This window comes from Neomonachus schauinslandi, chromosome 10 (genome assembly GCF_002201575.2).
Source record: "Neomonachus schauinslandi chromosome 10, ASM220157v2, whole genome shotgun sequence".
NCBI classification, from domain to species: domain Eukaryota; kingdom Metazoa; phylum Chordata; class Mammalia; order Carnivora; family Phocidae; genus Neomonachus; species Neomonachus schauinslandi.
In genome coordinates, this window is record NC_058412.1 from 117,448,037 (window position 1) to 117,475,404 (window position 27,368).

The 27,368-nt window shown below is 38.1% G+C and overlaps 1 protein-coding gene across 1 annotated transcript in view; it reads left to right on the top strand.

Annotated features, from left to right (window-relative positions):
* Window positions 1–27,368, top strand: part of RALGAPB (Ral GTPase activating protein non-catalytic subunit beta) — a 90,646-nt gene that overhangs the window by 13,714 nt on the left and 49,564 nt on the right. The window contains exons 3-10 of the mRNA XM_021688941.1: window positions 1,636–1,838; window positions 6,925–7,088; window positions 8,692–8,878; window positions 19,547–19,678; window positions 20,335–20,513; window positions 21,816–21,964; window positions 22,094–22,310; window positions 25,815–26,016. Coding sequence (XP_021544616.1) covers window positions 1,636–1,838; window positions 6,925–7,088; window positions 8,692–8,878; window positions 19,547–19,678; window positions 20,335–20,513; window positions 21,816–21,964; window positions 22,094–22,310; window positions 25,815–26,016 — 1,433 coding nt within the window. The remainder of the gene's footprint in view (window positions 1–1,635; window positions 1,839–6,924; window positions 7,089–8,691; window positions 8,879–19,546; window positions 19,679–20,334; window positions 20,514–21,815; window positions 21,965–22,093; window positions 22,311–25,814; window positions 26,017–27,368) is intronic.

A 27,368-nucleotide genomic window follows, 5' to 3' on the forward strand; every position in this document is an offset into this window, starting at 1 on the left:
TATCTATGTTACATTGTTGTTACGTAATTTTACCCTTAGTCTTTGTAGTTGTTTTTGAGCTTAAAATTTTCTCTACATGTATTTATCTTATTAGATTCAACTTTTGTTTTAAACTGCTAAAGTCTTTTTGAATCCTGAATTTCTATCTAACAAGTTAGCTGTCCATTTTAGCTTTGTGATATCTACAGATGGTCAGCCTATAATCTGTTTTTCTGTCTTTTCCTAAGTTACAAATCTCAGCAGGGCCTTTGGCATGCCACTGGGCACATTCTTCAAAATGATCTTCGTGCATTAACCCACCGTGTTCTCTCATCTTGTGTCTCAACCACTTATAAAAACAGCTATTCTACTTTCCTCTGGGCCATAGGTCTCCATCCTGTCCAAAGGATATCCCGCATCTGACCACATTTCTTGCTAAAACCCAGGTCCCCCTAGCCAGACAAGGCTATTGATAGTATGGTGAGAGTAGCTTCAGATGTCTAGCTGGAAGACTAGGGCCCAAGTTTTCAGTTTTACCATTTCCACACCAGTGACTTGGGCCAAATTGCTTAATCTTCCTAAGTGTCATTTTTCTTATCTATAAAGTGACGATAGTGTACCCTCTCACACAGGGTTATTTTGATGGTTAGATGATATTTATGAAAGTTGCTTTGTAAATTGCCAGGGTTATGCAATTGTCCACTGCCTTCATAGTAACCTTGTTAGTAAAGGAATGAAGCTTGTCTGGCATGACTTGTTCTTTTTGAGTAGGCTGGTTCCTAGTGATAATGCTTCCTTTTTGTAAGTGCTCACTGATCATCTGCTTAGTAATTTTGTCCCACAGTTTCGTCTGGCATTCACTGAAACTTTCCAGTCTACAGTATCTGGAATATTGTTTCATCCTCTTTTGTAAATTATGCTGTTTTCCCTTTCTGCTCATATCGTATTCATTCTTCATGACTGCAGACAGTGGTTTGGCAGTTTCTTAGGCAAGTTCTCTCAGCCTCTATGATGTAATGCAGATGGGTCAAGAGGCTAGCACTCATTTAGTGCAGCTAAGTGCCTTGTTAAGATCTCACCCAGCTTAAGTCCCTTCTCACTTGTGTTTGTTCTTACCTTCCCATGTTAATTATTTTCTTTGGCAGAAAAAGTCACAGAATAAGAGTTGAGCAGTTAATATTCCTTCCTGTTGCTTGTTAATATTGCATAATCTGGAAATGGAATATGATTGAATTTATGTATATGATTTCCTAAATGACACACATACCTGTATACAAATTAAAAGAAGAAATATAGCTAAAATTTTCTATTTCTGTGCCTCCAGCCTCTAGGGAAAATCAAGATGGCCCGTAATTGCTTTTTATTTCACATAGCAAACAATAATAATGTCTAATGGGTAAAAGCCAACATGGGCTTAATATTTAGAAATAAATAATTTATTTTCTTCTTAAGTATTTTGCTTAGGAAATGTTGTCTGAGTATATTTTATCCATGGAAAGTGCATTCTTGAGAATAAATCTGATGATACATAGTTGAGATGAATATACTGTCACTTGAGAGGTTTTTGGTAATAAAAGAGGTAAATATTTTAAATCAGTCTACTGAAATATAGTAGGGATGTGTGATAATTCTGTATGTATATTTTCTTTTGTTTAGGTGAAATGGACGATGGAAGTAATTTGCTATGGACTGACCCTTCCATTGGATGGAGAGACTGTAAAATATTGTGTTGATGTATATACAGACTGGATTATGGCTCTAGTATTGCCGAAAGATTCTATTCCATTGCCAGTTATTAAAGAGCCTAATCTATATGTTCAAAGTATACTAAAACACCTGCAAAATCTTTTTGTACCAAGGTAAGCTATACCTGTCTGTCTGGCCTGTTATCAGGATCATAATAAAATATTCATAAATGTTACTTTTTTGTATTAATAGAAGCTGATTTCATTGTTAGTCTTTTGAAAAGTAACTTTCATTACTGTTCAAAGAATGTATTAATATGAATGATAAGAGAGATGGGCTTATATAATGTTTACTAAGTTTTTTTTTTTTTTTTAAGATTTTATTTTTTGACAGACAGTGAGAGAGGGAACTCAAGCAGGGGGAGTGGGAGAGGGAGAAGCAGGCTTCCTGCTGAGCAGGGAGCCTGATGCAGGCTCGATCCCAGGACCCTGGGACCATGAACTGAGCCGAAGGTAGACGCTTAACGACTGAGCCACCCAGGTGCCCCTTACTAAGTGTTTTTAACAAGTATGTGTTCACTAAAGGCTTTTGGTTTCCTTTCTAAGATCTGATAGCTGTTAGATATTAAAATGCTATGACACCTTTCCCCTCCATTCAAAAAACATACTTTTGCCTATCATAATTCTTTTCTAGGCACCTTAAGTGTTTACCTTAAAATGAATCTTTCCTATGAGAGAATGAAGACATTGAAGTAAGCAGACTTGAAATTATGGGCAAATTCGTAGTAGGCCAAAAGATTATGTTAACAGTTTGTTACTGATTTTTTTTCTCCTATCTTTTAAGACAAAGATCTTAAATATCATAATATGTGATAAGTACCTTATTTGGGCTTAAAATTTTTTTTCCAGGGGTGCCTGGGTGGCTCAGTCAGTTAAGTGTCAGGCTTCAGCTCAGGTCATGATCTCAGGGTCCTGGGATCAAGCCCGCTCGGCAGGGAGTCTGTTTCTCCCTCTCCCCTGCTTGTGCTTTCCCCATGTTGCACTCTCTCTCAGATAAATAAATCTTAAAAAAAATTTTTTTTTCCAATTCTAAAAGATTGTATGTCATTGTAAAGAGTTTGGGAAATAGAGAAAATAATGGAGAAGAAAGCATTAATTAGTTTCTTATCCATTCATGAGGATTTCCTTTAAGAAAAACCTGTCTTTAGCGATTTCTTAATATCGTTGAAAGAGGCAAAGAGGCTTCCTTTTGGAAAAGTTCTTGTTACAGCTTTTTCTTTATCAGCTGGTGAGGGACTTTGAATCATCCAAAAACTACTCTATAAATTTTAACTTTTTAAATTTAGAAGGAAGTTTACTTTGGGGGCACCTGGCTGGCTCAGTCGGTAGAGCATGCAACTCTTGATCTCAGGGTCGTGAGTTCGAGCCCCGCATGTGGCATAGAGTATACTTAAAAAAATTATTTTTTAAAAATTTTATTTATTTATTAGTGAGTGAGAGAGAGTGAGAGAGAGCATGAGCAGAGGGGAGGGGCAGAGGGAGAGGGACAAGCAGACTCCCCACTGAGCAGGGAGCCTAGCTCAGGGCTGGATTCCAGGATCCCGGGATCATGACCTAAGTTGAAGGCAGATGCTTAACTGACTGAGCCACCTAGGTGTTCCCCCCCCCCCCCAAAAAAATTTTTTTTAAAGAGTTTTAGAAGATTACTTTGTAAAATTTGAATTAAAAAAAAATCTCATTGAGGGGCACCTGGGTGGCTCTGTCGTTGGGTATCTGCCTTCAGCTTGGGTCATGATCCCAGGGTCCTGGGATTGGGCCCCACATCGGGCTCCCTGCTCTGCGGGAAGCCTGCTTCTCCCTCTCCCACTCCCCCTGCTTGTCTTCCCTTTCTCGCTGTGTCTCTCTCTGTCAAATAAATAAATAAAATCTTTAAAAAAAAAAATCTCATTGAGAACTGTGATGTGTAGGATCAAATATAAATTCCTTGCCTTGTGTGAAATGCTGGCTATAATCTAGCCAGATTATCTGCTGCTAATTCTGCATGAGCCCTGCTCATTGGTCAGACTCATAAATTATACATTCCCTTAAGACTCCTTAATGATTTTCCACATCTTCACCTGCCCTTTTGTCTTTTTCTTCCTCTTCTCCCTCTCCTAGTTGTCCACATCTCACTTTTGTTGGTTCATCTTAAATCCTGCCTTATAAAAAGAAGCCTTACTTGACCATCCTGACCCACAGTGATCATACCTTTTCTGAACCAGTGTGTTACTTCCTGTGTCACTCTTTTATGTCTTCACTGTTTTATTGTTTATCTTTTAAAATGTGTGTGTCTCATTTCCCCAGCTAACCATCTGGAAGGCAAGAATTAGGTTGTACATATTTTGGGCTTCCATAGTACTTGGTGCAGTCCTTACATTACTTTAGGTGTGAATTAAATATTAGTTGCTTATTATTTATTGATTTCAAATAGAAGTAGCAATAGGAAGTAGTTGGCCATGATTAGCATATTATTTGTGTCTAAGCAGGCTCTTCTAAAATGGTGTAATAGTTTTAATGCTTTTGTCACTCCATGTAGGAAACTAATTTACTGGCCTTTTTCCTTGGGCATGGGACAGTTTGATGAGTAGTATTGTCACTGTGTTTCTTTCCTTTTTGTACTCTTACCACCTCTCCATGCTCAATTCATTTGTATTGATAAAAAATATCAATGGCATTTGAGTTAATTGGGCTTTTGCTTTTTTTCCCTTTTGAGAACATGAGTACCTTGTTCATTAGCTTGTTTTCTCAAGAGTGTGTGTGCATTCTTTGGAGAGGATATTGAACTGAGTACTAGAGTTCTCCTGGCCAGCAGTGTCTTAGGGAGCTGAATATTTTCAGTGCTAAGTATTGGGAGGTATGATCTCCTCTCCCTTTATTGGAAGTATCAGGGTTTTTTTTTTTTTTAATTCAGATCACAAAATTGTCATCAAGTTTACTTAGTTGTTTTTACAAAAAGTGACACTCAGAAGAAACTTTTTACCACTTTGCTAGAGATAAGTCGGGGGTAACCTTTCTCTTTTTGCCTATCAGTTTTTTTGTTTGTTTTTTAAAGATTTTATTTATTCATTTGAGAGAGAATGAGATAGAGCATGAGAGGGGGGAGGGTCAGAGGGAGAAGCAGACTCGCCGCCGAGCAGGGAGCCCGATGCGGGACTCGATCCTGGGACTCCAGGATCATGACCTGAGCCGAAGGCAGTCGCTTAACCAACTGAGCCACCCAGGCGCCCGCCTATCAGTTTGATCTCCTTTTTATTTGCATAATGGAATGAAGAGTGAATCATCTTTTAAAATCGATTAGGGTTTTCATTGCTCAAATATAATGTAGTTTAAAAACTGTAATATTCTTCTAAAGCAGTGGTTGGCAAACTTTTTTGATAAAGACCCAGATAGTAAATTTGTGGGCTATATGGTGTCCTAACTACTCAACTCTGCTGATGTAGAGAAAGCAGCCATAGATAATGTATAAATGAATGAGCATGGCAGTGTTCCAATAAAATTTCAACAAAAACAGGTGGTAGTCCAGATTTGACCCATGGGCTATAGTTCACCAGCCCTTGTTCTAAGAACAGTTTTTCTGAAGATCATAAGTTCTTTTTGAAAATATTGGGGGGGCACCTGGGTGGCTCAGTTGTTAAGCGTCTGCCTTCGGCTCAGGTCATTGGGAAAGGAAAATCTCTGGTGTGTAGACCTTTCTGTTTATTTTTTAGTAAAGATGATCTTGTTTCTCTTAGCTTTAGAAACTTGGACACTGCTCCTAAATTTAGGTCTTCGTAGTGAGGCTACAGTTACCTACAGAGCAGATGTTTCCTTTTGTACTAGCAGACAGGTACCTGGAAATAGTGGGTAGGCCTAGGTTACTGGCTTGGAGTCTTATCGCTAGCTTGGAAGAGTGTCAACCCCAGAGCTATTCTTATTTCTTATTCTGGACTTCTTGTATGGCTAGATGAGATTTGGGGCTATTACATAGTTTTGTACTGTTCTTCATGTAACCAGAGCAACAGACACAAACTTGAGACTCATGGCTTCACATGAGCTGGATTCACTGCCAGCTGAACATGGGACGTCCCCCTGCTCTTTGGGGGTCTTTGTCTTTCCTAGGTGAATGTCTCATTTTACTCTTGGTAGGACTTCTTTAGGAAAAACTTATTGGTGTCATTTGTTTGCAACTTTAGGGTAAGTGTCTGGTTTTCTGGGCCATGGCCCAGAATCTGAGAATCTTCTATCCTCAGGTTGGGATGGGAGTGGTAAGGCCACTCACTTCATTTTCTGGATTTTTTGAGGAAGCTCTGTTTTATCAGTTCTTTGTGACATAAGTCATAATATAGAAACTTGTCCTTGAGATTTATTTCAGTAATATTAGTTACTTGTCTTAGGTTTCACATAGGAGGTCTGGAGGCCAACTCACCACTCATTTATGCAGTGAGTTTCCTACTATTCTCAAAATTCTCAGGTGGTCCACTTTGGAAAGTAGGGATAAGGGGCTGGGGCTTGGACCTCTTTCTTCAACTCTAGCTCCAATACTTTGATCTATTTTATTCTCTTGAGAAAAAATGGTCCTGTGGACTAAAGAGAGTTATAAAACTTTTTTCTAGGGTATCTTGGGAACCATTGGAACCCCCATCTTAGGTTAAGTTGCCTTTTTTATTAAAACAGCAGTAGCAGGGTGCTCATTTCTGAGGCAGTTGCCTCCATACCTCATCAGTTTCAGGGACCTGTGAGGATATTCCATTGGGTCTATAGGCTCTTCTCTAGCAGACATTAGCTTCAAAGGAACTGTGACCACCATAAATTCACATTCTAAATTCTCGTGAATGTGTGTTTAAAAAATGTTAAAAAGAATACAAAGGCCATTCTGCTTCATTGTGAGCAACAGAAGGGGCTGTGGGTATTTACTCATTCACTCAGCAGAAAATGGTGTGCCTGTTATGTGTCAGGCACATTTTAGACTTAGAAAATCCAGAGGTGAAGCTTACATTCTACTGTTCCCCCCTGTCCCCAGGAGCTTTTCAAGCTCTCATAGAAATGGTAGGTTGAGATCCCAGAATGCCAAACCGTACGGTGGCAAAATATCTTTGAAATGAAGAGGCTGCACCTTGTCCTGTCCTCTGATGCTCTTAGGGAGTGTCATTGGACCATTGCTTGCTGTGTCCGTAAGTCGCCTGTCCTCAAGCCTTTGCTTTTTCTCCTCAAGGCTTGTCAGTGATATGTCTGTCTTCTTCAGACAGGAACAGGGCTCCAGTCAGATCCGACTATGCTTACAGGTCCTGAGAGCCATTCAGAAACTGGCCCGTGAGTCATCCATCATGGCACGAGAAACGTGGGAAGTCTTACTGTTGTTTCTTCTGCAGATTAATGACATACTTCTAGCCCCACCAACTGTTCAAGGTCTGTTTATGTTTTTTCTAATTTATTTCTGAGCTCTGGATGCAGTTCACTTTAAACTCAATGAGTAGTAGACTCATTAGGGATTTACAATTTGGCATGACATTTGACAAACCAAGGTTAACAGGTCTTAGAATGGAAGCCCTGAAGTTATTTTACTTTCAGTGATGATTTTGCTAATGTAGGGAGAGACTCAGTGTGTTAATGCATATTTGATAATGATAGGAACAGTAGGTTTTGTTTAGTCTATTAAGATAGAGCCTATATAAGAAACAACTAACTGAAGTAGAACCTGTAAGTACTGTACCTGATTACAAAGTAGTTATCAAAGTAGACGCTGAAAACTTGACAGCTACAGAAGATATTTTGTTCAGCAAATGAAACATACAAAATCTTAAGGGTTCTATTTGGAGATATGACAGGATGCCACTCATTACCTTGTCATTAAGAAGCCTCCAGTTTTATGCCTTCAGAATGTATTTTAGAGGCCCTGCTGTGTATGTTACAGCACAGTGTACACAAATTGTAAGTTGATATTCTAGTTCTAGGTTCCCTTGTTGCCTATTCATCTGTGTAGTCTCTTACTACAGACATGCAAGTGTGCACTTGTGATCTCGCACAAATGCAGTGTCCAGGAAAGTATCTAAAGGAAATCACAGAATTCCACTGTTGAAAGTGAGTCCATAGTAGGAATACCTTGTCTGTTATGATGATAGCTAGCCAGTCATTGACTCATTAGCTCTTTGGTACACAGTCTCCATGCCAGGGATCTCAGCAACTCAACGCAGGCAGTTTCTCCCCTTCTGGGGCTCATTGTTGAAACTTCATTTTTGCTTATTTGAAATATGCATCCTTATAACTTTTCCTACTAATCCCAAGTTTGCCTTGTGGAGCTATGCAGAGCACAGACTACTGCTTTTCTCCCTGGTTCCGGGGCTCAGAGCAGAGGAACAGGTCTGTTTTTCATGGTTGAGCCTCTGTCCTGCACAGCACCGGTCCTTTTGCTCCCTTCTTTGTCTCCCTCTCCCCGAAGGGTAGCTTTCAAACACCTGAAAGTTTTACAACAAAGTTTGGAGGTAGAAAGACCTGAGTATTTATTTGCTCTGATTCCTTCACTTACTGACTTTGTAAACTCGGAGGTTACTTAAATTTTCTCATCTAAGTTTTCTCTTCTTCAAAATGTGTTTAATTGATAATTGGTAAAAGATATAAATATCTATCTTGCAGAATTAATGTGAGGAATACGTGAGGTCATGTGCATAAACCAGTCAGCACAGAAACTGACCCAGTAGTCACACATCCTAGACATTTGTCCTTCCCCTTCTCCTCTGTGTCTGTCCCACTTGCTGAAGGTAAAGATCTTTGATAAGAACCAAGCAGGGTGACTTGAAAACTTGATAAATGATAATTGGTTGATGTAGTCATGATTTTCTTCATAGGAGCTCCTAAGAATAGTTTCTCATTCCTACTTAATAAGTGGCTATTTGAAAGTCAGAACTTAACATTGCAGGTATTTTGATTTTTTGACCACTTATCCTGAATCAATGAATTAAAGGTTTTTCTTTAAAAATAAGTATGCCAAAGATGTTTTCTTTTTGTTGGTAAGGTGGCATTGCTGAGAATCTAGCAGAGAAGTTGATTGGTGTTCTCTTTGAGGTTTGGTTACTAGCTTGTACTCGGTGCTTCCCAACACCACCTTACTGGAAAACAGCCAAGGAGATGGTGGCAAACTGGAGGCACCACCCGGCAGTGGTGGAGCAGTGGAGCAAGGTCACCTGTGCGCTCACTTCAAGGTAGGTCACTCTCATTGACTTGCCTGCCTTCATCTACCTGGTCTAAGGCAGCTTCCTTCTAGTTCCATGTCTTCCTGGAATTCACGGAATATGTTGTGAGAAGCCTGTATCCTGTGTCTGTTACTTGCATTTTAGGTACAGAAGCAAGCCACTTCTTAAATATGGATATAGCAGTTTGGCTACTGCCTGGCAAATTTAAAACCTTTCAGATTAAGCAAGTATGGAGAAGCAGTATGGAGAAGAATTCTGTACCCTGCCTCCCTTGCCAAAATCCCGTTCTTAATCTGATTACTAAAATACCATGATTATTATTTTAAAAAAAACCATAGAGGGGTGCCTGGGTGGCTCAGTTGTTAGGCGTCTGCCTTGGGCTCAGGTCGTGATCCCAGGGTCCTGGGATCTAGTGCCGCATTGGGCTCCCTGCTCAGTAGGGAGCCTGGTCTCCCTCTCCCACTCCCCCTGCTTGTGTTCCCTCTCTCGCTGTATGTCTGTCAAATAAATAAATAAAATCTTTTAAAAAATAAAAATAGGGGGCGGAGCAAGATGGCGGAGGAGTAGGAGACCTAGATTTCGTCTCCTCTCAGGAATTCAGCTGGATAGGGATCAAACCATTCTGAACACCTACAAACCCAACAGGAGATCGAAGAAAGGAATAGCAACAACTCTCTGAACAGAAAAGCGACCACTTTCTGGAAGGTAGGACGTGCGGAGAAGTGAATCTGAGGCGATATTCAGGAGGATAGACGGCGGGGGAGGGGCCTCCGGCGGCCGCTTCTGGCAAGTGAAAGAGCCCCGGAGCACAAAATCGGAACTTTTAAAAGTCTGCTCCGCCGAGGGACGTCACTCTGGTGGCTAAGGGGGGGGTGGCACCCTCCGGGACAGTGTGGTCTCAGGACCCTCCGGGTCACAGAAAGACCGGGGGTGCCTGAGTGCGGCAGAGCTCCCAGGTAACGGAGCAGGGAAGCCGGCTGCAGAGACGGAGCCCAGGCGCGGGCTCTCAGCTCGGGGTTGCCATAAACTGTGATCTGCGGCAACAAGCGGCAGATCCGGGGAGACTCACCTTCCTTCCCCCGGGAGGAGCCGCGCGGGAGTGTGCCGCAGGGATCTGCTGGGTTTGGAGACTCCACCCGGGGTCGGGTGCCAGAGATAGAAACGCGCGGTCACAGGCCGGGTGAGCACGGAGTGCGGCTGGAGACCGGGGAGACGGGAGTGACTGACGGCTTTTCTCTGGGGGCTCACTTAGAAGCGGGGCCCCGAGTTCTCGGCTCCTCCGGGGCAGAGATTGGGAGGCCGCCATTTTCACTCTCCGCCTCCAAAGCTGTACGGAAAGCTCGCAGGGAACAAGAGCCCCAGAGAGCAAACCCGAGCAGATTACTTAGCCGGGAGGGGGCAAGGGCGGGGCAGTTCCTCCTCTGGCAGAGACATTTGGAAACCACAGCAACAGGCCCCTCCCCAGAAGATCAGCGAGAACAGCCAGCCAAGGCCAAGTTTACCGATCAATGAGAATGGCAGAACTCCAGCGCTAGGGGAATACTGCACATAGAATTCATAGCTTTTTTACCATGATTCTTTAGTCTTTCAAAGTTAATTTTTTTTTTAACTGTCTTTTTTTCTTTTTTTTTCTTTTTGAATTTTTCTTTTTCCCTTTTTCAACCAACATCTTATCAATCCCTTTTTTTAAGAAAAACATTTTTATTTTTCATTTTTAGAGTCATATTCTATCCCTTCATAGTAGTTACCCGTATTTTTGGCTTATATATATAAGTTGTTCTCTCTTTAAAATTTTGAGATAGTTTCTTCTAACAGATTAAAATATACCCTAAATCTCTAGTATATGGTGTTTTCTATTCCCCTGCCTGATCACATCCTCTCCCTTTTTTTTTTCTTTTTTCTTTTTTTATTTTTTTTTTTATTTTTTTTTTTTTTTTTTTTTTTTTTTTTATTTTTTTTTTTTTTAAGATTTTATTGATTTATTTATTTGAGAGAGAGAGAGAGAGAAACAGCATGAGAGGGGAGAGGGTCAGAGGGAGAAGCAGGCTCCCTGCCGAGCCGGGAGCCCGATGCGGGACTCGACCCCAGGACTCCGGGACCATAACCTGAGCCGAAGGCAGTCGCTCAACCAACTGAGCCACCCAGGCGCCCCCCTTTCTTTTTTCTTTTTTTAAATCCTCTTCTTTCTTTTTTAAAACAACTTCTTATCAATTTCTTTTATAAAATTTTTCATAATTTCCATCTTGACAGTCATATTCCATCCCTTCATCATATCATCCCTTATTTTTGTACATATATAAGTTTTTCTTTCTTTAAAATTTTGGGAGGCACTTTCTTCTAAAAGACCAAAATATACCCCAAATCTAGTGTGTGGCACTGATCTATATACCAGCCTGATCATATTTGATCACATTCTGGTTTTTTTTGTTGTTGTTGTTTTGTTTTGTTTGTTTTTGTTTTTATCTTTATCTTTATCTTTTTCTTTTTCTTTTTTTTCTTTCTCTTTTTTCTCTCTTTCCCTTTCTCTTCCCACTGCTTTAGGTCTTTTCTGATTTGCTTAGTGTATATTTTCTGGGGACGTTGTTACTCTGCTATCATTTTGTTCTCTCATTAATCTATTCTCCTCTGCACAAAATGACAAGACGGAAAAAATCACCTCAACAAAAAGAACAAGAGGTAGTACCGACTGCCAGGGACCTACTCAATACGGACATTAGTACGATGTCAGATCTAGAGTTCAGAATCATCACTTTAAAGATACTAGCTGGGCTTGAAAAAAATATGGAAGTTATTAGAGAAACCCTTTCTGGAGAAGTAAAAGAACTAAAATCCAACCAAGTAGAAATCAAAAAGGCTATTAATGAGATGCAATCAAAAATGGGGGTGCTAACTGCTAGAATAAATGAGGCAGAAGAGAGAATCAGTAATATAGAAGATGAAATGATGGAAAATAAAGAAGCTGAGAAAAAGAGAGATAAACAACTACTGGATCACGAGGGCAGAATTCGAGAGATAAGCAATACCGTAAGACGAAACAACATTAGAATAATTGGGATCCCAGAAGAAGAAGAAAGAGAGAGAGGGGCAGAAGGTATAATGGAGCAAATTATAGCAGAGAACTTCCCTAATTTGGGGAAGGAAACAGGCATGAAAATCCAGGAAGCACAGAGAACCCCTCTCAAAATCAATAAAAATAGGTCAACACCCCGACATCTAATAGTAAAACTTACGAGTCTCATAGACAAAGAGAAAATCCTGAAAGCAGCTCGGGAGAAGAGATATGTAACCTACAAGGGTAGAAACATTAGATTGGCAACAGACCTATCCACAGAGACCTGGCAGGCCAGAAAGGACTGGCAGGATATCTTCAGAGCACTAAATGAGAAAAATATGCAGCCAAGAATACTCTATCCAGCTAGGCTGTCATTGAAAATTGAAGGAGAGATAAAAAGCTTCCAGGACAAACAAAAACTAAAGGAATTTGCAAACACAAAACCAGCCCTCCAGGAAATCTTGAAAGGGGTCCTCTAAGCAAAGAGAGAGCCTAAAAGCAACATAGACCAGAAAGGAACACAGACAGTATACGGTAACAGTCACCTTACAGGCAATACAATGGCACTAAATTCCTATCTTTCAATAGTTACCCTGAATGTAAATGGGCTCAATGCCCCAATCAAAAGACACAGGCTATCAGACTGGATTAAAAAACAAGACCCATTGATATGCTGTCTGCAAGAGACTCATTTTCGACCCAAAGACAGCCCCAGATTGAAAGTGAGGGGGTGGAAAACCATTTACCATGCTAATGGACACCAAAAGAAAGCTGGGGTGGCAATCCTTTTATCAGACAAATTAGATTTTAAACCAAAGACTGTAATGAGAGATGAGGAAGGACATTATATCCTACTTAAAGGATCTATCCAACAAGAAGATCTAACAATTGTAAATATCTATGCCCCTAACATGGGCTAAGCCAATTATATTAGCCAATTAATAACAAAAGCAAAGAAACACATCGACAACAATGCAATAATAGTGGGGGACTTTAACACCCCCCTCACTGAAATGGACAGATCGTCTAAACAAAAGATCAACAAGGAAATAAAGACTTTAAATGACACACTGGACCAAATGGACTTCACAGACATATTCAGAACATTCCACCCCAAAGCAATGGAATACACATTCTTCTCTAGTGCCCATGGAACATTCTCCAGAATAGATCACATCCTAGGTCATAAATCAGGTCTCAACTGGTACCAAAAGATTGGGATCATTCCCTGCCTATTTTCAGACCACAATGCTTTGAAACTAGAACTCAATCACAAGAGGAAAGTTGGAAAGAACTCAAATACATGGAGGCTAAAGAGAATCCTACTGAAGAATGAATGGGTCAACCAGGAAATTAAAGAAGAATTAAAAAAAATACATGGAAACCAATGAAAATGAAAACACAACTATTCAAAATCTTTGGGATGCAGCAAAGGCAGTCCTAAGAGGAAAGTATATAGCAATACAAGCCTTTCTCAAGAAACAAGAAAGGTCTCAAGTACACAACCTAAGCCTACACCTAAAGGAGCTAGAGAAAGAACAGCAAATAAAGCCTAAACCCAGCAGGAGAAGAGAAATAATAAAGATCAGAGCAGAAATCAATGAAATAGAAACTAAAAGAACAGTAGAACAGATCAGCGAAACTAGGAGCTGGTTCCTTGAAAGAATTAACAAGATTGATAAACCCCTGGCCAGACTTATCAAAAAGAGAAGAGAAATGACCCAAATCAAAATCATGAATGAAAGAGGAGAGATCATAACCAACACCAAAGAAATACAAACAATTATAAGAACGTTATGAGCAACTCTATGCCAGCAAATTAGATAACCTGGAAGAAATGGAGGCATTTCTAGAGATGTATCAATTACCAAAACTGAATCAGGATGAAATAGAAAACCTGAACAGACCTATAACCACTAAGGAAATTGAAGCAGTCATCAAAAATCTCCCAAAAAACAAAAGCCCAGGGCCAGATGGCTTCCCAGGGAAATTCTACCAAACATTTCAAGAAGAATTAATACCTATTCTTCTGAAACTGTTCCAAAAAATAGAAATGGAAGGAAAACTTCCAAACTCATTTTATGAGGCCAGCATTACCTTGATCCCAAAACCAAAGACCCCATCAAAAAGGAGAATTACAGACCAATATCCCTGATGAACATGGATGCAAAAATTCTCACCAAAATACTAGCCAATAGGATCCAACAGTACATTAAAAGGATTATTCACCACGACCAAGTGGGATTTATCCCTGGGCTGCAAGGTTGGTTCAACATCCGCAAATCAATCAATGTGATATAATACATTAACAAAAGAAAGAACAAGAATCATATGATCCCTCTCAATAGATGCAGAAAAAGCTTTTGACAAAGTACAGCATCCTTTCTTGATCAAAACTCTTCAGAGTATAGGGATCGAGGGTACATACCTCAATATCATAAAAGCCATCTATGAAAAACCTACAGCGAATGTCATTCTCAATGGGGAAAAACTGAGAGCTTTCCCCCTAAGGTCAGGAACGCGGCAGGGATGTCCACTATCACCACTGCTATTCAACATAGTATTGGAAGTCCTAGCCACAGCAATCAGACAACAAAAAGAAATCAAAGGCATCCAAATTGGCAAAGAAGAAGTCCAACTCTCACTCTTTGCAGATGATATGATACTTTATGTGGAAAACCCCAAAGACTCCACCCCAAAACTGCTAGAACTCATACAGGAATTCAGTCAAGTGGCAGGATAGAAAATCAATGCACAGAAGTCAGTGGCATTCCTATACACCAACAACAAGACAGAAGAAAGAGAAATTAAGGAGTCGATCCCATTTACAATTGCACCCAAAACCATAAGATACCTAGGAATAAATCTAACCAAAGAGACAAAGGATCTGTACTCAGAAAACTATAAAATACTCATGAAAGAAATTGAGGAAGACACAAAGAAATGGAAAAACGTTCCATGCTCATGGATTGGAAGAACAAATATTGTGAAGATGTCAATGCTACCTAGAGCAATCTACACATTCAATGCAATCCCCATCAAAATACCATCCACTTTTTTCAAAGAAATGGAACAAATAATCCTAAAATTTGTATGGAACCAGAAAAGACCCCGCATAGCCAGAGGAATGTTGAAAAAGAAAAGCAAAGCCGGCAGTATCACAATTCCGGACTTCCAGCTCTATTACAAAGCTGTCATCATCAAGACAGCATGGTACTGGCACAAAAACAGACACATAGATCAATGGAACAGAATAGAGAGCCCAGAAATGGACCCTCAACTCTATGGTCAACTCGTCTTTGACAAAGCAGGAAAGAATGTCCAATGGAACAAAGACAGTCTCTTCAACAAATGGTGTTGGGAAAATTGGATAGCCACATGCAGAAGAATGAAACTGGACCATTTCCTTACACCACACACAAAAATAGACTCCAAATGGTTGAAAGACCTCAATGTGAGACAGGAGTCCATCAAAATCCTAAAGGAGAACACGGGCAGCAACTTCTTTGACCTCAGCCGAAGCAACTTCTTCCTAGAAACATCGCCAAAGGCAAGGGAAGCAAGGGCAAAAATGAACTATTGGGACTTGATCAAGATAAAAAGCTTTTGCAAAGCAAAGGAAACAGTCAACAAAACCAAAAGACAACCGACAGAATGGGAGAAGATATTTGCAAATGACATATCAGATAAAGGGCTAGTATCCAAAATCTATAAAGAACTCATCAAACTCAACACCCAAAGAACAAAGAATCCAATCAAGAAATGGGCAGAAGACATGAACAGACATTTTTCCAAAGAAGACATCCAAATGGCCAACAGACACATGAAAAAGTGCTCAACGTCGCTCGGCATCAGGGAAATCCAAATCAAAACCTCCATGAGATACCACCTCACACCAGTCAGAATGGCTAAAATTAACAAGTCAGGAAACGACAGATGTTGGCGGGGATGCGGAGAAAGGGGAACCCTCCTACACTGTTGGTGGGAATGCAAGCTGGTGCAGCCACTCTGGAAAACTGTATGGAGGTTCCTCAAAAAGTTGAAAATAGAGCTACCATATGATCCTGCAATTGCACTACTGGGTATTTACCCCAAAGATACAAAAGTAGGGATCCGAAGGGGTACGTGCACCCTGATGTTTATAGCAGCAATGTCCACAATAGCCAAACTGGAAAGAGCCAAGATGTCCATCGACAGATGAATATATATATATATATATATTTTTTTTTTAAGATTTTATTTATTTATTTGAGAGAGAATGAGAGAGAGAAAGCACATGAGAGGGGGGAGGGTCAGAGGGAGAAGCAGACTCCCTGCCGAGTAGGGAGCCCGATGCGGGACTCGATCCTGGGACTCCAGGATCATGACCTGAGCCGAAGGCAGTGGCTTAACCAACTGAGCCACCCAGGCGCCCCTTCATCGACAGATGAATGGATAAAGAAGATGTGGTATATATATACAATAGAATATTATGCAGCCATCAAAAGGAATGAGATCTTGCCATTTGCAACGACGTGGATGGAACTGGAGGGTATCATGTTGAGTGAAATAAGTCAAACAGAGAAAGACATGTATCATATGATCTCATTGATATGAGGAATTCTTAATTGTAGGAAACAAACTGAGGGTTGCTAGAGTGGGGGGTGGGGTGGGAGGGATGGGCTGACTGGGTGATAGACACTGGGGAGGGTATGTGCTCTGGTAAGCGCTGTGAATTGTGCAAGACTGTTGAATCTCAGATCTGTACCTCTGTAACAAATAATGCAATATATGTTAAGAAAAAAAAAAAAGAAGAAGAAGAAGGTAGCGGGAGGGGAAGAATGAAGCGGGGGAAATCGGAGGGTTAGATGAACCATGAGAGACGATGGACTCTGAAAAACAAACTGAGGGTTCTAGAGGGGAGGGGGGTGGGAGGATGGGTTAGCCTGGTGGTGGGTATTGAGGAGGGCACATTCTGCATGGAGCACTGGGTGTTATGCACAAACAATGAATCATGGAACACTTCATCTAAAACTAATGATGTAATGTATGGGGATTAACATAAGAATAAAAAAAAATAAAAATAAAAAAAATAAAAATAAAAGAAAATGTGTTCTCTCTCTTGCTCTCTCTGTGAAAATAAATAAATAAAATCTAAAAAAAAAAGAAAGAAAAGAAAAGAAACAAAGGAGACCTAACCATATCAAAAGTACACCATGTCACTATTTGATCCTAGGTTTAAAACAAAAAAAAATAAAAATAAAAAAAGAAAAGAAAATGAAAAACCATAGAAAGGTATGAAAAAAGTTAAGTTCACTAGAAATCCTATTATATATATTTATACATAGTTTTACAGAAATGAGACATCCTATAATGTGCTATATTATAACACAAATAGGTAGTTTGTTATAATAATTTTACCTTTTTTACCATTTATATGTAATGTGAGTAAACTTTAGGCTTTATTTTTTTTCAGACTTGTTTTTTCATTTCAATTCTACATATTTTTTTCCCTACAGATTTTATTTATTTATTTGAGAGAGAGTAGAGAGAGAGCACAAGAGCAAGGTGAGGGGCAGAGGGAGAAGCAGACTCCCCGCTGACCAGGGAGCCTGATGCAGGGCTCATCCCAGGACTCCAGAATCATGACCTGAGCTGAAGGCAGATGCTTAACCGACTGAGCCACCCAGGCGCCCTCAACTCTACATATTTTAATATGTAACTCTAAAAGATGAGGATTCTTTTTAAAACAATCATGGTACAATTATCATACCTAAAAAATTTTAACAGTTCCTTTAATATCAGTTAGCCATTCAGTGTTTAAATTTCCCTTGCATGCCTCCTTTTTTTTTTCTTTTTATGGTTGATACCATTGAATCAAAACAAGCAAGGTTCTTAAGCCTATCTTAAAACTGTAGGTTCCTACTCTCTCATTTTTATTTCTTTGGGGTTTTTGTTGTTGAAGAAACTGGGTTGTTTGTCTTAGAGTGCTTCCACATTCTGAATTTTTCTGATTATGTGCTAGTTGTGTTGTTTCTCTGTCCTCTGTGTTTCCTGTCAGCTGGCATTTAGATCTAGAGACTTGATCTGATTTAGATTTGTAGAGGGGAGAGCAGTGTGAAGGCAGGAACAAATAACTTATAGGTAGCATTATGTATCAGAAAGTAGACTGGTCTTTTTCTGAGTTAATGAAATGTTTATGTTTATATCTTTATCACTATTTAAAGTAAAAAAAATGGAAGTTTTGGAATATTCTTTTTATTGTTATATTGTAGTGAATGTCAAAATTATAAGTCTATTTTTAAATAATAATTAAGTGTAAATGAAAAATAAAGGAAAAAAAAACAAAACAAAAATTTTTAGCAACCAAAAAAAATAGTCATCTAAATAATACCTGTATCATGTTAAATAAGTCAACTAATTTCTGCTCCAAAAAAATAAATAATACTTCTTTTTATCTTGATTATAAAAGCAATACATTCTTAAAATAGAAAATTTGGAAGATATAGGGAAAAATATCCATCACTTACAGATAGCCAGTGTTGTTAACATTTTAATGTATTTTTTCCATTTCTCTTTATTAAAAAAAATTGAGATTATTCTATATAGTATTATCTGTTTTTTTAATTTGATTCTTATCCCATTAATTACAAGTGCCTTTTCCATTCTTAAATCTCGAGATCATATTTTTAATGCCTTTGTAGTTTTTCATTATATAAATGAAATTATAATTTATTTAATAATTGTTCAGACATTTATGTTCTTTAAAAATGTTGATATGAATGCTTTATACAAAGTCTGTGTGTATTCTGGTTATTTCCGTAAGATGTAATTTCTACATATAAGATGATTGAGTCAAAGTTTAAATACATTTGGAATAGTACTATTAAATTAAGTAATTGAATTGCTGAATTACTTTTAAGGTACACTATAAATTCTGAACTTCATGCAAGTTATATAGCAGTTATGGATAAATTACAACTTAGTTGTGTTGAAGGAGTTTACAGTGGGATGACTCTTTTAAAAATAATTTAAATAACAATTTATATTATAATTATATAACTATATAAACATCAGTTTCATATTATATGATTATACAATTTACTCATGTTATTTGCAATTATTCATAAATTTAATAATTCATAATTTGTAATTTGATAATATATAATTTGTAGTTTTATAAATTATGAAATTATATCACATATAATTTTATATATTACATATTATATATTTAAAAGCTGTTATATAAAGTGTAAGATCATAATGTGATACATATCTAATGTATAACATATATATAGTTTTATAAATTATAGATACATTTATAATATAAATTATATAACAATATAAATAGGTATGTAACTAAATAACAAATAATTTTTAAAACAAATACATTATTCAAATGTTGAAACATTTTTTTTAATTTACAAAACTGGAAATCCCCTTATAGTTTGTTTATCAACAAGCGTTTTCATTTATCTTATTCACTTCCGTGAGGTATAATACACGTCATCTATTTTCTCTTGTATTTCTGTTATCATATTTTAATATTTAGTATTTTAATACTTAATACATATTTTAATACTTTAATATATTTTTCATTCTGCTAAGAAAGGAACTTGGTATTATGCATTTTTTTTGTATTTCAGATTGCTACGCTTTACATATGGTCCTTCATTTCCTCCATTTAAAGTTCCTGATGAAGATGCCAGTCTGATCCCTCCTGAAATGGATAACGAGTGTGTAGCACAGACATGGTTTCGCTTCTTACATATGTTAAGGTACTATTATTTAGTATCGTGTGTGCTCTTTCCCCGGTGTCTTAGGGCAGGAACCATGCTGTAACTTTTGTGTTGGTGCTCAGTGTGTGACGGCTAAGTACAGCCCTCAGATGGAGCCACGTTGGACAACAGGCCCATCTACATCATTGCCTCCTGCTCTCCCTGTCCCAGCAGAGTCAGGCTGCCCTCAGCTGCACTCAGTCTGCAGTCTCTAGAAGCTTGTCCTCTGTGGTACATGTAATATTTGTTCTCATGCCTACTGCTGCAGCCTTGATATTATCTCTCCCAGGACCTGCTCTCTCTTTATAGTAATTCTGTTCAGTTCAGTTTTATTGCTTCTTACTTTTCTCTCTACTAGCTACATCCTTGTGTCCTGTGGAACTTTTGTTCTGTTGCATACTGCCCTAATTCTTAAACCATTTTCTCTCCGTATCTTCTCATTCTGGTTTGACTGGCCTCATTTTTCTATTTGTGTTTCTAAATCACCCTTTTTATAAATTAGGGATGTTAACTATTCTCTTTTTTCCCAGTTTGTGTTTTTCATCTTTCAGTGATTTCAGTTTTTTTAAAATGTCTTTTTCTATGATCATTTTCTATTTTCCTTTAAAATTAGAAAGCCTTTCTGTGTAATTAATTCTTTTTCTCTTTTTTGATAGTAATCCCGTGGATTTGAGTAACCCAGCCATTATAAGCTCAACTCCCAAATTTCAGGAACAGTTCTTAAATGTGAGCGGAATGCCACAAGAATTGAATCAGTATCCCTGCCTTAAACATCTGCCTCAAATATTTTTTCGTGCCATGCGTGGAATCAGCTGTCTGGTGGATGCATTCTTAGGTGAATTTTGTGTATGTTGCTAAATGTTTGGAGACCTACATGTAGATAACTCTAGAGTATAGATTTAGAAACTTACGGAAAGCCCAAAGAAAAAGATGAACAGATTTGATTACAAATGACAAAGAAGGAAGAATTATTTGCAACAAATGTAATAGTTGAAGGCTTTCGTTGTCTTTATATAAATAGATCAAAATATGTTAAGAAAAAGAATAAGACTTGGTAGATAAATGGACAAAGGATATGAATAAATGATTTGCAGAATCCAAGAAAATACAGATTAAAATACATTAGGTATCAATTATATGTGTGTCACTGGGAAGCAGGTTAGACCTTTTGTGAACCACTGTTTTATTTTTTTAAAGATTTTATTTATTTATTTGACAGAGAGAGAGATAGCGAGAGAGGGAACACAAGCAGGGGGAGGGGGAGAGGGAGAAGCAGGCCTCCCGCGGAGCAGGGAGCCCGATGTGGGACTCGATCCCAGGGTCCTAGGATCGAGCCCCGTATTGGGCTCCCTGCTCAGCTCAGTTGGGGGCCTGCTTCTCCCTCTCCCTCTGCCTGCCGCTCCCCTTGCTTGTGCGCTCGTTCTCTGTTTCTCTCAAATAAATAAAATCTTTAAATAAAAAACCTATTTTTCACATTTTAGGAATGTGAAAAGTCTACTTTTAACCTACCGAAAGGCATTGATATTTAATATCTATTTTTTCTAAAACATTTATTATGTGCACTTGTTAATACATTACATAGGTAATATATTATTCAAATTAAGTTTGGCCACATAACAACCAAAAATACCAGTGGTTTGAACAGGGTAGTTTATTTTCACATATGGTAAGGCCAGGGCTAGGCAGTATAGGGCTGCTATAGCTATTCCATTATTGTAAGGGACCCAAGGCCCTTCTATCTTGTGGCTCTTTGTGTACTCTCTCATGGGCCGTGATGGTTAAATGAGTTCCAACCATCCTATTCAGGAATTAGGAAGGGAGGAGAGTCTGTACTTGATTGGTCTTTTTAAGATTTCTTGGAATACCCACCCAACAATCACCCACTTCTCTATGGTCAGAACATGGCCACATCTAGCTGTAAGGGAGGCTAGAATATGTAGTTGTGTATTTGGGGTAGCCATGTCCAGCTAAAGTTTGTGTTCTGTAACTCAGGAGGAAAGAACGAATAGATACTGGGAGGCAGCTAGCAGTGTCTGCTGTAGTCTGTCCTGAGCCTTCACTGGTGTTATTTGAGGCAGATTTTCTAACCACATGTTTGAAACTATGAAGAATAACTCCATTCGTTTTTTTCTTAAAGGCATTTCTAGACCCCGGTCAGACAGTGCTCCTCCAACACCCGTGAATAGATTAAGTATGCCTCAGAGCACTGCTGTCAATACCACCCCACCACATAACCGGAGGCACCGGGCTGTTACTGTGAATAAGGCCACCATGAAGACAAGCACAGTAAGAGTTTTCGTCTCCATTATTATGCTGTATAAAGTTGACTTTTTAATCTGCTAACATTTTAGAAAAGTCCTGCTGTTTTCTCAGACTTTTCTTGAGTGTGGATATATTCTTGTACTCCTCTAACAGGTTAGTACTGCTCATGCCTCGAAAGTTCAGCACCAGACATCCTCCACCTCTCCTCTGTCAAGTCCCAATCAGACTAGTTCTGAACCCCGGCCACTGCCTGCCCCTCGGAGACCAAAGGTTAACAGCATCTTGAATCTCTTTGGATCATGGTTATTTGATGCAGCATTTGTTCACTGTAAACTTCATAATGGGATAAACAGAGACAGCAGCATGACTGGTAAATATTGCTCAAGAAATATGTTATCACTTTTTTCTTTTCTTTTTTTTTCTTTTTAATCTTTCCTACCTGCAAGATTAATATGTATCTTAAAAAGCTTTCTGTCTCTGACCAAGCAGTGTCTTGTGTTTAACCCCTTCCAGCTGCAGTAACAGAATTTGGAAGTTTTCCTACCTGTCCTTTTTATGTCTATGAGGTTTGGCTTTTGTCTGGTTTTATTAGACACACTTCAGGTTAGCCACTTTTTGTTGAATCAAATTCCTTTCAGTAGGTGGCCGGAAGTTCCCTTCATGTCAGCCAGGATAATAATATTGATAGTAAGAATTAAAGATTTTGACCAGAAATTTATTCACAAGAAGTGTTTTCTTAGATGCTGACTGACAGCCATTCACTTATTAGTATATAAAATATTAGAAAATATTATATTAGTATATAAAATATTAGAAAATTTCTGCAAAAAAACTTCTCAGGTTTTAGTCTAGAGAACTTTATTTCAGGGCACACTTTAAAAAATACCATTTGCTCTGGAACTAAATAAGACTGGTGGCGAATTAATAACTCAACCCTGATATCTTCATTTAGATTTTATTACAGAAATGACACTATTTAAATGAAATCTGATTGACTTGGAAGCAGTGGTGTAGCGTGCAGGATGGGAATGTGGGGTAGTGCAGAATGTACTGGATATTTATGACATGTCTTATAGAGAACAATAATCATGGATAGCATTTATTGAGCTGCAATGACTTTGTGCCCAGACACCATGTTATATGCACTAATGAATGTACTGGTTGTTTGGTAAGAAAGCACTTTTCCAACTGGGGTTAGATGTAGGTTGAGAGAAAAGGATGCCTAATTGCTTTAGTTTATGCATCTCTAGGGAGAATATTAGTTCCAAGGATTAAAACTAATATGATGACCATAAAGGTCTCTGCTTTCTCTCAGAAATGCATTCTTAATCATCTCAGAACTAAGGTCTATATGAGCATTATACATGTCTAATCATTTTGGATGTCCTTACAAATCTTTTAAATAATTTAAAAAGGTGTGAATATTAAGATATTTTTGGGAGTATAATTTGAGATTGCATGTTTGAGTTTACAGATTCCTTTGTTTATTTTTTCAAATTCAGACACTTTATATTCTACCATTTCCATATTATATTTTATTTATAAGTTTGAAAGTAGTGCTTATGTATGGATAAGTAAATGTACTTATGACTAAATGAAGACTTTTAGAAAACCATTTTCGGCTTATATTTTCTTATGTTCATGTGCCTTATATTTTGAGTTTTCTGAACCATGCTTATATTTATTAATTCATATTGTATTTTCTAGAATGAATCAGTCATATTTTTAATTTTTATTTTTATTAAGGTGCAATTCTTACAATTGTAACTTTTGGGTATCAAGCTATTGACACTAAAATCCCTGAATCCAGTATGGCTCAATCTCCTGCCTCCTTGGTGGGCTTGCTTAAAGGGAATATACAGATCTTCTCACTCTCTAGGGAGTTTGTAACAGCTTTGCTCACCCTCTTGTGCCAAAAGATGGATAGTTCAGAAAATATGTGGGCAACCAATTTTTACTTTTAACTCTTAACATCTTCCTTGGTACAGAAAAGATAGAAGCTCCTCTTTCCCCTATTATGTTTGGAGATGAGAAAGGCTGTTACATTACCCAGGAGATAGGAGGTGTCCTGGTATTTCACTGGGTTTGAGTGCTATTGGGTGCTGCTCTTGAAGTCGTGGGGGGGGGGTTGGAGGGGCGGGGGTGGAAGGTTCGGAAATACTAACACTGTTAGTCTGTTTTCTAAGTACTGGCTGCCATCAAGGAATTCTGCCATGCAGTTCACCTCTAACTTAAAATGTTTGCTTCTATGAACTGGTTAGCTCTAGACTGATGTGACATTACACTGTAGTTTGTGAAAGTAACATTGAGCTGGGAAGGGTTAATGAACTAAAATTTTAATGCACGTTATTGGCAGTTCAAAACCTCAATTCTTTGTAGTTGTGTAATTTTCTTTGTTCATTGTTTTGCATGATACAAAAATCATAATTTTGGATCTGAATGCACAATTTCCTGTTTTTGAACTAGCTTGTGGTATCATAAAGCTTTTAATCTAACTTTTAAAAAGCTAAAAAGCTTCTTAACTTATTGTAAAATTTCACCATCTTTGAAGTATTTTATAATTACTGCTGTCCTTTGATTTGTTTCCATTTATTTCTATTATCTTGCAGCATCTTTTATCCAAATTCTTCTTTCTTATAAATCTTGTAAGTAGGAACCAGAAGCTTCTCCTTAATTGCAGTCATGTTTTTATTTTTTTCATAATTCCATTAAAAAATTTGATTGTCATTGTCTCTTGTAGTTTTTGCACTTGGGAAGAAAAATACTTTTCTGTGTTTTGAATGGGGAAGATTGTTGGCAAAAGCAAATTAATCTGCCTGAATCAGTCCCATTATTTCTGTACACTAGTCTGGTCATGTCATGAATTCCAGGACTTTGCACTAACTGTGTTTTGGCTTTTTTATTTTTTTTTTTTAAAGCTTTAAGCTTATTTTTATACAGATTTAGTGTTTGATTTGTATGCATTCTGCATGTAGTGTTTTTCAAATGTATTATTGCTGGATAGCTTTTTCAGGACTAAAAATGGCTCATGGGAAGTTGCATAAAGATTTATGCTTGACTCTGCATTCTATTAAAACTATTACAAAATAATTTAAACATTTCATGTGGAGTGATAAAAGATTTCAGAGTGATTATTCAATACACTGTGAAATCTTTTGTTAAAAATAAAAGCAACAAAAGCAACTTTCAAAGGGCTTCTGTTTCAGTGACAACGAATGACCATGATAATCTTTCTTACCAATCCAATTTTCTGATTTATCAACCTCAAGTTAGCTGCTGTCTGTGGTTGTTAAAATTCATTCTCATTTTGCTTGGTTGGGCGATTCTTTGGTGTGTGTTTTGGATTTGGGTGGGTGGTGGGAATGCTCTCTCTTCCTCCCTCCCCATTTTTCATCCTTACTTTGCCCTCTCCCTAAAGTATACAACTGGCATGGGCTTGCCCATTCACTTATGATGTCTGTCTGGGGTAGTGTGTAAATTGAAGTAGCTATTTTTCTTAATGTTTAAGCATCATTCTACAGGGGGAGGAAAAAGCAGAATAAATAATAGAAAACCCAAATTCTTTTATTATATATCTGTATTGACATGCAGATATATACACATGTACTCTGCTGATCAAAAATTTAGTTGAAAAATGCTTCTAGTAGAATCTATTAAACTGATAATACCAGTGTAAATTAATTGTTGCCATTTTCAAAGAAGATTTCAGAGAGCCCCTTTTTAAAAAAATAAGACGTAGTTGCCAAACAAAAGCATTATTGAATTCTATTTAAGTAAAATTTAATGACACCAACACTTGATCTTTGTGTCCAGGGTCCCATGAGCCTATTTGCATATTGACAAATATAATAAAATGCTCCTTTTCTCTCCTCAGCCATTACAACACAAGCTAGCATGGAGTTTCGACGGAAAGGGTCACAAATGTCCACAGACACCATGGTTTCCAATCCTATGTTTGATGCAAGTGAATTTCCTGATAACTATGAAGCAGGAAGAGCTGAGGCTTGTGGGACACTGTGTAGGATTTTTTGTAGCAAGAAGACTGGAGAAGAGATTCTGCCAGCTTATTTATCCAGGTCTTAGAATTTTTTCGTTTATTTTTCCATTTATATAGTTTTGATAGTGAAACTCTATTATAGCATGGCTTGGTAGGCTGAAGTGATAAGTAAATTTTGGTCTGAAATACTTGCAAATGTCTGTAAGTAATTGGAATTTTTGCTTGAAATTCTTGCATTTTACCTGCCTCATCAAATTTGGTAAAGATCCTTAAGATGCTTTTTATTTTAGAAGTATTATTTATTTCATTATATTTTACTTTTATTAATGATGGAGAGATTTGGAAGGATCACATTACTTAAATAAATTTTTAGCACAGTATTAGGCACTATAAATGGTCCAGAAATGTTAGCTGTAAATCTGGTCTCTGAGGAGCTTATTTTCTCAAGTGAGCAAAGCCATGTACTTAAGTAACAATGATCCAAATAGTAATAGGAAGTTGGTAGGAGAGAGGCAGAGATCAAGTGCTGTGGGCATTCAGAAGCAGCAGCAGTATACACTTACCCCAGGGGTTCAGGAAACAGTTCCAGAGAATGGGATGATTGTGCTGGACTTAAAAAGGATGGGTAGTGTTCAGTCTATGTTAGCAGGTTGGGTAGGGTCCTCTTATCCAAATCGGTGACTTCAGCCATCTTGGTGAATGGCTCTGGCAGCCATTTAGTTGCTCAGGCCAGAAACTAGGAGTCATTTTAGACTCTTCTCCCTCTTTATCTTTGGATGGTGAACAACTCCTGCCTTTCTGTTACTTAACCCTCTTTCTAATCTCTCCACTCTGTCCTCACCATGACACTTTAGACCTTGTCACTTTTTTCCTAAATTAATTTGTAGTGGCCTCCTATTTTTCTTGACTCTGTTTTGCTTTCCTGAACTGATCATTCGCATAGCTGCTAAAGTGATCAACAAGAACATTCAGGTGTCTGTACCTGCTGGGTTCTCAGGAATGAAGATTAAGCTGAATCAGAGGGAACTGAGTGCAGAATCCTATAGGCCTGAAACAGAATGGTACATGCAGGCAGCTGATCAGGGGTATCTTAATAGGTTCTTGGCTTTAAGTAACAGGAAACTCCTCAATGTGATTTAAGCAAAAATGGTAATGACTTATGAGAAACTGTGCTATTTAATACATTCTAAGGTTAGGACATGCACCAGGGCCTCACAAAGGGCAGGGATGAGAAACTAGAAAGTGTTCAAGGAACAAAACAACTTCCTTTCTGTTTCTCTATCTTCATGGTCTCCCATGCTTCATTCTTCTCTTCTCTGCAGATTATTTTCCTATATTCAGTATGCCTCTGAGTTCCCAAATTCCATGACTTTGGTCTAGATGACCAGCGGGGCCAGTTAGCATTTCTGAAGCCTAATTTCAGATTCCTGG